Consider the following 13,600-nt stretch of genomic DNA (forward strand, 5'->3'; position numbering starts at 1 on the left):
CCACCGGGACCAAACCGCCGACGTGCAACGCCGAGAAAAATCGGCAGGGCGTAAGTTTGGCCTCAACAGAAGCCCGTCCAGATCGCCGAGGGAACTGCCCTGTAAATGCTGCTTAAGCAGGGCGGTAGGGGAGTACTCTGCAAAGAAAGGTACGTTAAAGGTTCTTTTTTTATTTTTTTAAATTTTTAAATGGCGATTAGGTGTAAAAGTGTCTTGGGAAGGCTTTTTCCGTTTAAAAAAAAAATTGAAATAAAAAAAGTTTCCCCCCCTCCCTCGGCCCAACCGCAGCCTCGGACTAAATTTTAAATACTTACCGTCCATTCCGGTAACAACTGCCCATTTTACTTAGTTTTCCCTTAACCGCCAACAATAAAGGTGCAACGCCCATTTTCTCGCCGGACGATTAGTTTTAATTAGTTTAAACATAAAAGTGGAAATTCTCGCCAGCGTTACTCACCAAACGTTAGCGGTTTTTCTAAGCGGGTAATCAGGGCTCATAGGAAAGTCTAGCCCTATGTTACGAATCTCAGTGCCAACGTAGCCAGGGCAAGGGAAGCAGAGCCAGCTGGATTAGCGACACCAATTTCCAAATTAGCAAAGGGGAATGTAAATGTAGGAATGCATACTTACTACTGCACGTGTCCTACAACATTATGTTTCAAACAGAACTATAGTATGCGTAAAACAGAATAGTACAGCTGCTCCCGGGAGTGTCTCATTTTAATACAGATTAAGTGACGACAGTCAAATTAGGTAGGGTGGGGAATTCCAAGAGAGTACAGCTGCTCAGTCAGCACTGAGATTGACGACATCTGCTTTTATGGACACAGATCAGGACCGATTACATAGTATATGTGGCACAGAAACAGGCCATTCGGCCCAACCAGTCTATGCCGCCATTTATGCTCCACTTGAGCCTCCTCCCGTCTTTCCTCATCTAACTATCAGCATAGCCCTCTATTCCCTTCTCCCTCATATGCTTGTCTAGCCTCCCCTTAAATGCATCGATACTATTCGCTTCAACCACTCTCTGGTAATGAGTTCCACATTCTCACCACTCTCTGGGTAAAGACGTTTCTTCTGAATTCCCCATTGGATTTCTTGGTGACTATCTTTTATTGATGGCCTCTAGTTATGCTCTTCCCCACAAGTGGAAACATTCTCTCTGTATCCACTCTATCAAAACCTTTCATAATTTTAAAGACCTCTATTAGGTCACCCCTCAGCCCTCCCTTTCCCAGCCGCCTGTTCATCCTTTTCTGAAAGGGTGAGGCCAAAATTGCTTCTTTGCGCAGTGCCAGTTAGCGCCGCCAGCCAGCATTAATGGTGCACTAATGAGTTTGCGCACGGTGGCCACATCGGAGCGAGCGGATTTGCCCCCGATGAAATGTGGCTTGCGCCGCGCTCCGCAATTAACGCACCACCACAGCGATGACGACATCACCGTGCGCGCCGACCCCTTTGCGCCCTTCGTGGGAAAGTTCCCCACGGGACGCGAGGTTGGCGTGGGGCGATGACAACGGCAGCTTCTCGGTGCAAGAAGCTGTGGTGGATGTGGCGCCCCGGCCGCCCTTGAAGGGGAGGTGGTAACGCAGTGGCCGCCAACATGCAGCCCCGCACTCTCTTGGATGCCAGGCTGCTGGCCCAGTCGACACCTCCCTGGTGGCCCAGTGGGCGCCACTAAAGTGGTTGCAGAGTTCGTAGCGGCCCTCCGCTTTAAAAGGGGAGGGACATTGTGAGGCAGCAGTGCGACATGGATGTGCTTAGCGCAACACTGAGCGTCACGCCCCGCGAACAGTGTTACCGCAGCAGCAAGTTTTCAAAACTCCAAGAGCCCAAATCTGTGCCGGCGGAAAAAAAATAAGCCAATGCGAATTATGTACTACACCTTTTTCGAAAATTATTAAATATGTGTAGTAATGCCTCTATCTCTTCCCTCGATTCTTTTAAAATGCATAGATGCATTCCATCCGGACCAGGGATTATATCCTCTGAGTTTGATTAGTTTATTTAATGTGTCCCCATTTTATTTTAAATGTACTTATCTCATGACTAATCTCATCACCCAATGTCATGTCCCTATCTCCCTGATAAATATTGAAGTGAAATAATTATTTAATATTTCTGCCCTCTCTCTATTGTTACCTGCTGTATTATCCCATCAGTCCCTTAATGGCCCTATTCCCATCCCAACTTCCCTTTTTTTTATTGATGTGACTGTAAAATATTTTACTATTTTGTTTTTATGTTCCTTGATAATTTAATTTCATAGTTCCTCTTTGCCTTCCAAATTTTGTTTTTTGACTTCTCTCCTAATCTCTTCATATTCTCCCTTATCATGCACTCCCCTGCTGTCTACGTACTTAATGTATGCCTCTTTCTTTATCCTCAATTGCTCCTTTATGGCTTTATTCATCCATGGAGTCTCATTAGTGTTTAGTTTCTTCTTTCCTTTCAATGGAATATATTTTTCCTGCACTCTGTTGAACACCGTTTTAAATGTTTCGTATTGCTGTTCTTGGTTTGCCAATATTGTTGCCCATTTTATTTCCCCAAGTTCTATTCTCCACCTCTCAAAATTAGCTTTTCTTCAATCTATTAACCTGGTTTTGGTCATATTTATGTCCTTTTCAATTATCATCTTAAAAAATATTATATTATGGTCATTATTGCCTCGATGTTCCTCCGGCTTTTACTTCTCTTACCTGCTCTGGTTCATTATTAGATCCAACAGCGAATCCACCCTTGTTGGGCTTTTTACACACTGGGTTAGAAAGGAGTCCTGTACACATTGTAGGAACGCCATTCCCTTTATCCCCTTTACCTACCTCTTCCATCCAATTAATATCGGGGTAGTTGAAATCCCCCATGACTATTATTGTTTTTTTTTTAAAAAACTCATTTCCCTAATGTCTGCATATTTCTTCCTCCACCTCCCTTCCACTATCGGGTGGTCTGTAGACGACGTCTATGAGTGTGATTTATCCTTCATTATCTTTTATCTCTATCCATATGGATTCTATTTTTGTCTTGTTGATAGCTGCGTCACTTTTTTCTACTGCCATTGATATCCCTAATAAGTACAACTACTCCACCTCCTTTTTTTTCCCTATCTTTTCTAAATAGGTCATACCCTGCAATGTTTAATCCTAATCCTTATTTTTCTGTAGCCACGTCTCAGTAATCCCCATGTCTGGTTCCTCGCAACGCATGATTGCCTTCATCGCCCCTGTTTTATAATGGACACTGTGTGCATTGCTGTACAGACAGTTTAACTCCTTTTTTTAATAGGATTTCCTCTCACGTTATGTTTAACTATCTTTTTAGACTCGTGTTCTATAACTCTATTTATTTCCTTGCCATCAATGTACTCTCTTACTTTATATTCTTTCCTCTGCTCTCTTTACCTGTCTTGTTTATATTTAGACTGGCTTGTTTATATTTAGACTGGTTAAGTTTCTTGTAGATCCCTCCCCCCATCTCACTAGTTTAAAGCCTTTGTCACCTCCTTATTTACCCTTTCCGTTAGGACATGGGTCCCATCCCAGTTCAGATGGAGCCACTCCCATCGGTATAGCTCCTTCCTGTCCCAGAACTGGTGTCAGTGTCCTTTGAAAAGGAACCCCTCTTTCCCACACCAGCCCTTTAGCCACATGTTACTTTGCCTGATCGGTTTGCTTCGATACCAGTTTGCACGTGATTCGGGCAATAATCCAGAAAACCTGGAGGTCCTGCTTTTTAAACTTGGAGCCTAACTCCTGATACTTCCTCAGCAGGACCTCCTCCCTGTTCCTACCTATGTTGTTTGTTCCAACATGGACCATGACAACTGGATTTAACCCCTCCCTTTCCAAGTTCCTCTCCAATCGCCGTGTAATATCCCTTACCCTGGCACCGGGTAAGGCAACACACCCTTCGGGATTCTCATTCTTGGCTGCAGAGGACAATATGTATCCACCGAATTATAGAGTCCTCTATCACTACCACATTTCTATTCTGCTCTCTCTTCCTCTCCCCCACCTCCTCCCCTGGACAGCCTTCTGAGCCACGGTGCTTTGGTCTGCATTGTGGTTATCCTCCCTGCAGTCTTTCCCCTTGTACTCACAGGTAGCGAGTTCATCGTACCTGTTAGACAGGACCAGTGCCTGCGGAACCACCTTCTCAACCTCTCCTAAATCCCCGCTACCTGGCTCCAAACGGTCACACCCTCCCTTTCCTGAACCTGTGTTTTCCTCTGGGGGGGGGGGGGGGGGATGACTATATTCTGGATAAAACTGTCCAGAAATTCCTCCCCCTTCCTTATGTGTCAGTGTCTCCAATTCGCATTCCAGCTCAATGACTCGAGCCAGAGAGATTAGAGATGGAGACATCTCCTGCAGATTTGTTTGCTCGGACAGTCTCGCTGTCCACAATTTTCCCACATACTGCAGTCCAGATACACAACCTGCCGTATCTCAGTCTAGCCTTATTTAATCAGTTAAAAGTCTTTATTCAATGATTATTTATAGTTATATTCATTAGTTTAACTAGTTAAACTATAAATTTAACACAGTACATTATAGTTGCCCAGTCCTAGTTTATACCACTGAGCTAGTTTAGAGAGGAAAAAAACCTTAATACTCACCAACCAATCACCTACATGCTGCCCTGGGACGTCACTCCTTGTATTTTGGAAATCGTCAAATGTTCTGCCGCCGCTGCTCTCCGCTACCTTATAGCGCCGCTAGTCTCACCATTTTATCCGAGGTCCGCTCCTTTTGCCGCTGCTCTCACTGCTTCTCTTTATAGCATCGCTGCTTTCGCCGTTTTATCCCTCTAATTTTTAGGGGGCTGCGCGGCCCATTCAAATTTTTGCGCATGCATGGTTTTTCTAAAAAGCCGGTGAGCCAGTCTGCGCAGGACCTCCAGACCGCTGCGCAGCTCAACAGGAACACTGATCAGGACCAGTTTATTTTTGAAACCATCGCTAAGTTATTAAAGTGTTAATTCATTGCAGAGCGTATTGGAGTGCCAGTTTCTGGCGCCAAGAAATGTCATGAAGCAGACTTATACCCATGATCATCACCGTGTTCAGTAACTGATCTTGGCCATACTGTTGTGGAGAAGTTCTGAGGAGGACAAGAGCATCTTCCTAGTTCCCCTCCCTTCTTGTGGGGGCAGGCCACTGCTGTTCACCTGCTAATGGAGTTTCCGATCACTATTGGAAGAGACTTGGCAACAGATCATCTGCCCTCCCTGCTCGGAACAAGGTTTTAAAAAAAATAAAATAAAGGGGAGACTTGTCCTTAAAAAAAAAAGTAATCCAATACAACATTTTTAAATTTAAGGCAGTAAATTATTACTTCAGCTTACAGCGAGAGCGTTTAAACTTTGAAATGGGAAAAAATTATAATTATGCTGCCAAAAACTCAGTGTAGCCACTGCGGATTCACATCTCATTAATCGAAGTGGCTTCATTAACCACCAGGCTGGGAACAGCCCCCTCCATATCAAGTAGAAGATACCTTCTACAGAAATCGTGTTACAACCCAGTGCTAGTGCTCCCAAAATGAACATACCTTGTTGACACCAACAATAAAACTGTGTGCCACATTAGCAATGAATCCGTCTACATGGACACCCAAGTCACTGAAAAACAAAATGTGCATAAATCTCATCTGCAGCTTGTACACAGAATATTGCACCTGCGAGTGTGCTATTCCTTCACAACTTTGAAAGTCCATTACTACAAACACATGAGTTAAAGGGTGAATAAGAGCTTCCTCTAACATTTCAGTTGGTGAAAGCATACAAGCCAAGAACATCCCAGGGTCATTCCCGTCAGTCGAGGCAGGAGTAGGGGCATTACAATCAGCTTCAGCGCTCATGGATTTTGAGGAGGCAGGGAAAGAATAAAGTGAAATGAATCAGGCAGTGTTCCCACCCTTGATCGGTAACCAGTGACCGCAGCTGGAAAGTGGGTGTATGAATGTCGAGTGAGAACAAGATCAGAACTCCCTGTTGTTCCAATAATAGCGTGGAATCTTTTCCGCCCACCTGAGCACTCAGATTTGATTTAGCAGCTTATCAGAACGACAGTATCTCTGATTATGCCACACTCCCTCAGTTCTGCACTGAAATGCCAGGCTACATTATGTGCTCAAGTCCTATAGTAGGACTTAAACCCACAACTTTCTGACCCAAGAGTTCTTCCAACTGAGTCAGGCTGATATTTAAAATATCTTCCAAAAGATTTATAACTTCCTTTTGCTCAAACAGCAAATGACATCAGGGCAAACTAGCTTGCAAAGATTACGGAGTCCAACTGTACGAATGGAGTAGATAACAGTTATCCCTGGAGTTTGTTAAATTTGATTCCTTGCACTGTCAGACTCATTAGCTCCTCAAAGCTAGCTCCCCAATGAAACTATAAGCTCTCACCGTCTATATAAAGAAAAAGACTTGCATTTATATAGCGCCTTTCACGACCACCAGACGTCCCAAAGTGATTTGCAGCCAATGAAGAACTTTTTGAAGTGCAGTCACTGTCGTAATATAGGAAATCCAGCAGCCAATTTGCGCACAGCAAGCTCCCACAAACAGCAATGTGATAACGATCAGATAATATACAAGAATATATTTTTTTAGAAAAACAAATCTAAAATGGTGTGGGGACGAGAGAGAAGGCACTGAAAACAGAGACTGCTTCAAACATTAAGCAAGTTTGGCTATTAAGCAACTGAGTTGTACAGGCCAGAAAAGACCCAGGATCAATCTGCAACCGGTTGCAAGATAGCCCATATCAGCCGCCAGGGCAACACGAGGGGCCTCAGCGTACCCAGGTTAGGGAAAAGCTAGCCAAGGTTCCTGCTCACTATCCAGTGAATCCTACTGGAACATACACATATGAATGTCAGCTGAGGATAGGATCAGGCCCTTCCCCTATCCCCAATGCCTGACACTTGCTGTTAAGACTCATACACATCCAATGGTCACTTGGCTTAGGTAGAAGAGGGTGACTGAGGGCTATAGAACCATACCCCAAAGAGAGTCAATGCCTTCAGGCAAGGAGGAGGGAAAATTAGTGGCAAAATCACCAGCTGATGTGGTACTGAACCACACAGGCAAGGAAGATCCCAAGTTTCATCCTTGATCGGAGTTCCTTTAGCCAACCTGAGCTTCTCAACTGGGCCAGTGGTGCCAAAGTCAGGAAGGTTGGTGCTAATTTTTTTTTTTGACAGTAGTGCCATCTGACTGGAGGACCACATGAAGTTCTATAAAAATACTCTACACCTTTTCTGACTGACAGCACTCCCAATTATTCAGCTGTCTATCCAATTGAGATAATTTTACATTTGTTGTGAAAGAAACTTAATTTTGCTAAATCAAAAACATAGTATGTGAGCTTGAAAATGTACTTACATTTTTACAAGATCTTCCTCCTTCAAGATGTAATCAGGGTCACTCTTGAGAGGAGAGTAGTGGCAGACACAGTTATTCACTGATATACAGGTGGGAAAGGCAATTCCTTTAAATAAAAAAAAAGGGACACATGAGCCATGTCCAGAATTAAATCTATCTCTGTCTTACAAAGAGACAGTCATTACAGTGTTGACTTTCTGACAACTCCAAGACACGGGGAGCTCGCTGAGACTAAATTCGACATCATCTACTTACTGGAAGATTAAGGGGTGATCAAATTGAGGTGTTTAAAGGATTCAATAGGGTATTACATGACACACAACGTAAAACGTACACACAAACAGACCCAACAGGTCCGTGCCAGTGTTTATGCGCCACACGAGCCTCCTCCCACCCTTCTTGATCTCACCCCATCAGCATCACCTTCGATTCCTTACTCCCTCATGTGTTCTCTAGCTTCCCCTTAACTGCATCCAAGTGATTCAGATAGAGAACATTTTTTTTTTAAATGCAACAAGTTGGTGTGATTTGGAATGCGCTGCTTGAAAGAGCAGCGGAAGCAGATTAAATAGTAACTTTCAAAAGGGAATTGGATAAAGGGCAGGGGAGTGGGACTAATTGGATCTCTCTTTCAAAGAGCCGGCACAGGAAGGATGGGTCGAATGGCCTCCTTCTGTGCTGTATCATTCGATAACGGAAGTATAAACTGAACAGACAATAGAAAACACCAGGCTATTGAGTTCATTCTACAACATGGTTACTTAGTGATCGTGACACAAGGTCTTTCTGCCTCATCGGATAGAGTACACATCCCAAGGACAGCGACAGGATGTAAAACAGATCTGGTAAGATTATAGCCAGGACCACTAGCTCACTGTGACTGAATCAGTCAAATGTCATTTTTTAATCACATGGGACATTTACCAGTATTTCAGGGATCATATTTTGCAATTACATCTATTTATAATTAGTCTATGACAAGGAACACAGGCACTTTTACCACCAGTGAGTCTTCAGAATGAAGATTAATCACTGGAGCAAATTTAATTATGGCTTGATATCCTTACATAGAAAATGGGTAGGATTTCTGTTAACACCATGCATCAGTGTGATGGGCCAGTCCATTACAATGAACCCTTTACCAGTCATGACATTCATTACATGGATAGTATAAACAGGCTTAAGCATGTATTACAGTGGATCACATAATTCATACAGCAGACTTAAAGGCCATAGACCATCCTGTGAGGAGGCAATGGCAACAGCTCAGAACAAGCCTAATTACCAAGTGTAATTCACATAATCACAACTTCCAGTTTGCTGCAATTTTTGCATTTGAACCTCAAAAATCCTCCACTGCAACCTTTATACAAGATTTGCTCCAGAGCAAAACCCCCTGAAAATATTAATGCAAAACCCCAACAACCTCAAACGTATGCTTTGTCTCACACACACAACATACCATGCTGAACTCAAAATTTGGGTTGAGTGTTGAGTCATTTACCTTTTTTCATTTCCTTCTCCTTCTTGAAAATTTTCCCCGTCTCCTCCATGATCATTTCATCCCCTTTCTCGCACAGGGCTACAGCAGACACTCCCACCTTTGCTGCATCCACCACCATCTTCAAAACACCTGCAACAAAGGGATAGTGCGTTGGCAATAGCAACACTCGAGTACAACGATTCATTAGAGTTAAAGCTTTAACATCTATAAGCCAATTCACCAGACTGCAGAAGTCAAACCGGCGGACCTTCAAGGTTGGCATGGCTCTGCTAACAATACCCAGGATTTTACCAATTATACTCAGAAGCCAGGAAGGGGAAGCACAGATCAGTGACACGAGTTGATAAAACTTCTTACCATAGCAAATAATTTTATGACTAACGACTCCCCACTTGTACTCGAAAAGAAATTATTTATTACAGCTTCAAAGAATAATGTTTTTATGCATGTTAAAGCCACATCAACTTGTTTATAAATTAGAAGCCTGAAAGGTTTGGTCAATTCTTGGCTGTGCCACTAGAAAGGTCAATAGTAAAAGAAACGGTCTGATAATACAGCAGTTTTGAGCATCAGAATACGCTATGGTAGAATAAAGGATACTCCCTCCACACAATAAATCTGGACTTAGCTATCGGGAATTGGTGCACAGAAGAGGAGAAAGTTTTACAGGTAGTTTTATTTTAAAAGGGCTTAGATGGTATGTGACCAACATTACCTTTAAGCTGCAAGGCCATGCAGCCCTCGAACTACCGCGCAGCCAGCTCATCGGCTTTTAAATGGGAAACTGCACATGCTTGGTATTTTGAATGAAAGGGAATTAAAGGGAACATTGCATGTGACTCCCTCCTCTGAATAGCCTGCTCATTCCCATTCGTGGAATGATGCAAAGGGAAAGTTTTTGTTAAAAAATAAAATTATTTTTCTCGTTTAAAAAAAAAGAGTGGCTCATGCAATAGTTGGATACAGCCGAGAAGAGCTTGAGCCAGCTGCACATTCAAAGACAGGTACTTGGAAACAAACGACAATGGGGAAACGGTGGCAGGGAAGAAAGTTTGTACAAGTCAAATAATGCACCCATTCTGAAGCGAAAACATAAACTTGAATTTTCTTTTGATCTTACAGCTCCCATTTCAGACATCTTTTTTAAATTATGAACTGGTTGGCCACCCAAGTAGCTGATATATGGGTAGATATATAAAAACGGAGCAGGTTCTTGGTGAGAAAATGCTGCTTGAAAGCACTCTTGACGGCTTCTTCCGCTCTTCTGATGATTGAAAGTAGGCCAACGGGGCAGCAATTGGCCAGATTGGATTGTCCTGCTTTTTACAGACAGGATATCCCTGGACAATTTTCCACATTGTCGGGTAGATGCCAGTGTTGCAGTTGTACTGGAACAGCTTGTTCTGGAGCACAGGCATTCAGCATTACAGCCAGGATGTAGTCAGGGCCCACAGCCTTTTCGGTTTCCAGTGCACTCGGGTGAATCGAATTGGCTGAAGATGGGCACCGGTGTAAGGATGGGGACCTCAGGAGAAGGCAAAGCAGCATCATCCGCAAACACTTCAACCTTGTCTTTTGCGTGCTCGGGATCTACCATTGTTGAGGGTAGGGAGGTTCGCGAAGCCTCCTCCTCCACCAGTTAGTTGCTCGATTGCCCAGTACTATTCAATGCCTAGATTACAACAGAGTGAGAGCTGAAATCTGGAACAGTGACATGGGGGCTAACCATGCGTTCCATCTGACTATATCCAACTGAAATCTGATACTGCAGTTAATACGAGACACAATTTTCAAGAGTGGTACCTCTTTTAAAAAAAAATGCAATTCTGCAACACTAAGCTATATCATTGATTCCACACTGCGCTCGGGTCGAAAGGCAGAGCATTGTGCACCCATAAGCTCAAGTATCAGAATAGCAGCGACTTTAAAAAAAAAAAATGCTGGTGGAGAGAACTATGCAGTCAGCCCATTAACATTGAAAATGTAATGGCGATCTTGCAGCCTGCTCGGCAAATTAAAGTTTAAAAAGTTGGTTTCATGCCAACTGCTGTGCTACTGCAGCCAAATGCAACGCCAAAGCACTGCAAGGCTATCTCCTGGACACAGTTTCAAACCAAATACTAAATCCCCAAAGTCATACCAGTTTAGCTGCACTTATCCTGCTTCTGCCTGATCAACTCAGGTTAGTACCAATAGGATGGAAAGAGGAAGTGATACAAAAGTAGTAAACTATTTCTACCCAAGACAGCAACAGTTTTATTTTAGATTGCACTCAAAGCATATAATAATAATAATAATCATAATCATAAATCATCATCAGACAGTCCCACGGAATCGAGGAAGACTTGCTTCCACTCTAAGCACGAGTGCAATACGAGAACCACAGTCTCTGTCACAGGTCGGACAGATAGTCGTTGAGGGAAAGGGTGGGCAGGGAGCCTGGTTTGCCGCTCGCTCCTTCCGCTGCCTGCGCTTGATCATGGTGACAGGGTCCACGGTCCCTTGCATCCCAATTTCTTGATCTCCGAAAGTTGCTGATCTAAAACTAGTTGCTCTCCCCAAGGAAGGGAACAAAACTAAATGTAAATCTGACATTATCCAGGGCAGTTCTTACAAACCACCTTGCAGCTGAATCTATGCACAGGCCTATCAGCAGACATTTACTTACTCATTGGTAAAATAATGCAACCCAAAAGAAAGAAAGTATTTTTCAAATATTTTGCTCTAAGAATTTCACTTCTACTCTGGTTCTTAGTAATACTACAGAATGCACATTACTCCACCACATTAAAAACTATCATTTTGGTTTGAGTCATTTGTCAGATATACACTTGTCTTAACATCTGCATCCAAATTTCACTCTCAAACCATATAGATCCTGCAATTCCTAGCTTCTATTCTAAAGAACAAGTATGTTTGAAGAAAGAAAAATAGGTTTTGATGACATTTGGAAACAAGTCACTTGAACACCTGTATCCACCACTGGATTGTAACACATATGCATTGATTAAACTCCAATTGCTGTTATATTTATTCCAAAATAAGTCTTCCTGAAGCAACTCAAACCCAGCTAGTTGAATTACTGCTATGCAAAATATGAGTAAAGGAGCAGCATGTTGAGCAATTTTAATTTTAAAACACCGTAAAAAATTTATGGAACAACATTGGCACATGTATTACTTTAATCAGCAGAATGTAATGTCTAGTTACTACAGTACAAACAGCTGGTCAATTACTGAGTACAGCGACTACATTTTGTCAATATTCTAGTCCTCCCCCACCCGCGTTCTGCTGGGGTACAGTTTCACAAGTATTGGCAGTCCTCCAGTAACTTGCCCAAGTGATCACTCTTCATGCAAGACTAGACAGCGAACACTGACCAGCTAGTTGATCATGGGTGGTGTCACATCTGGGCCAAACCAGCCTTATTTGGCATTCAGACATGAACACTTCAAGCAGGGTTCACAGAAGTGACAAATAAAAAGGAAGTCCAGCTGTTTTTGTCCCCTGGAACAGGGGTGCTTCAGTCCATTGGAGCATCTCTACTGCCATACCAAGATCAGTTAAAAGAGTACAGATCAGGAATTGAATCTGGAACCTTCTGATCTGTATGGTTCAGTTACACAGTGCATTACCAACTCAGTCATCAAGGGAGCTGTCCACAGTGGCTTTTAAGTTAAAAATGATTCCGTTTTCCCCTCCTCACATCCTCCTCTCCTGAAGGTTGCTGCTGGCACCCTATGGCAACTCAACCAAATAGCCATTATTCATCTGCATGTTTTGACAATGATTCGCATTGGCCAATTTGACCAATTCCACCCCCCCCCACCGAGCTTTGATGGCGAGGGAGGACTCTTTACAACTGAAAACAATCTGGTCCTTACTTAATATCCATACACGTGTGCTTTCCACAAGAGTCAATGGATAGTGATCAAGAGAACCCCGACCAATTTTCTCCTAACTCAGAGGCACTGACAATTGTTGACTCCTTCCAACACCTCAGGCGCGATCAGTACCATACAAACTGGGTATCGAATCCAAGACGTGCGCAGTCTGTGGAGTCACTTTTACATAGGCACTCCTTAGTTCAGATTCTGGAAAACCAGCATCCGTGAACTGACTTACTGCTTATACTACATGTTTACATTTGGCTCCTTTATCCTGGGAGCAGAATCGTAGACCCATAAAACAATTGGGTCTGCAATTTTACCACTGGACAAGGGTGCCAATTTATTATATAATGTGCGAAAGAAATTCAAGGGAATCAATCTCCCAGAATCTGAACTGCAATAATATCAACAACTTGCACTTAAATCTCACTCTTTAGAAACAGAAAATGCTTAACTGTTGTTCCCAAAGAATAAAATACATGGGTTAGGTGGCACAGTACAAAACGGTAATATAACCTAGAGGCTCCAACAACTTTATAAACTAGTCAGGGTGACAGGACCATTTTAAGTTATCAGAACTACTGAATTAGGTTACAAATTTATAACAAACTTCAAGCCTGTGATTTACCCTCGAACACACATATGCATAAATAAAAGCTCTGAAAGATTGTCTGAAACATGACAAGTGTGGTTAGTTTTTTTTAATTCACAGTATTGTACAGAATGTATTAGTTTTTTTATTAAAAAGAATTCATAAGGGCACCTTTTATTGGCAAAATGAGCAATTACACTTAAGCAATTCTGA

The 13,600-nt window shown here is 42.8% G+C and overlaps 1 protein-coding gene across 1 annotated transcript in view; it reads right to left on the minus strand.

Moving 5' to 3' along the window:
- Positions 1–13,600, minus strand: part of pa2g4a (proliferation-associated 2G4, a) — a 31,175-nt gene that overhangs the window by 16,261 nt on the left and 1,314 nt on the right. Inside the window, exons 2-4 of the mRNA XM_070869543.1 lie at positions 8,906–9,034; positions 7,402–7,507; positions 5,559–5,628 (exon numbers count right to left, since the gene is read on the minus strand). Coding sequence (XP_070725644.1) covers positions 5,559–5,628; positions 7,402–7,507; positions 8,906–9,034 — 305 coding nt within the window. The remainder of the gene's footprint in view (positions 1–5,558; positions 5,629–7,401; positions 7,508–8,905; positions 9,035–13,600) is intronic.

This window comes from Pristiophorus japonicus, chromosome X (assembly GCF_044704955.1).
Source record: "Pristiophorus japonicus isolate sPriJap1 chromosome X, sPriJap1.hap1, whole genome shotgun sequence".
Taxonomy (NCBI): Eukaryota; Metazoa; Chordata; class Chondrichthyes; family Pristiophoridae; genus Pristiophorus; species Pristiophorus japonicus.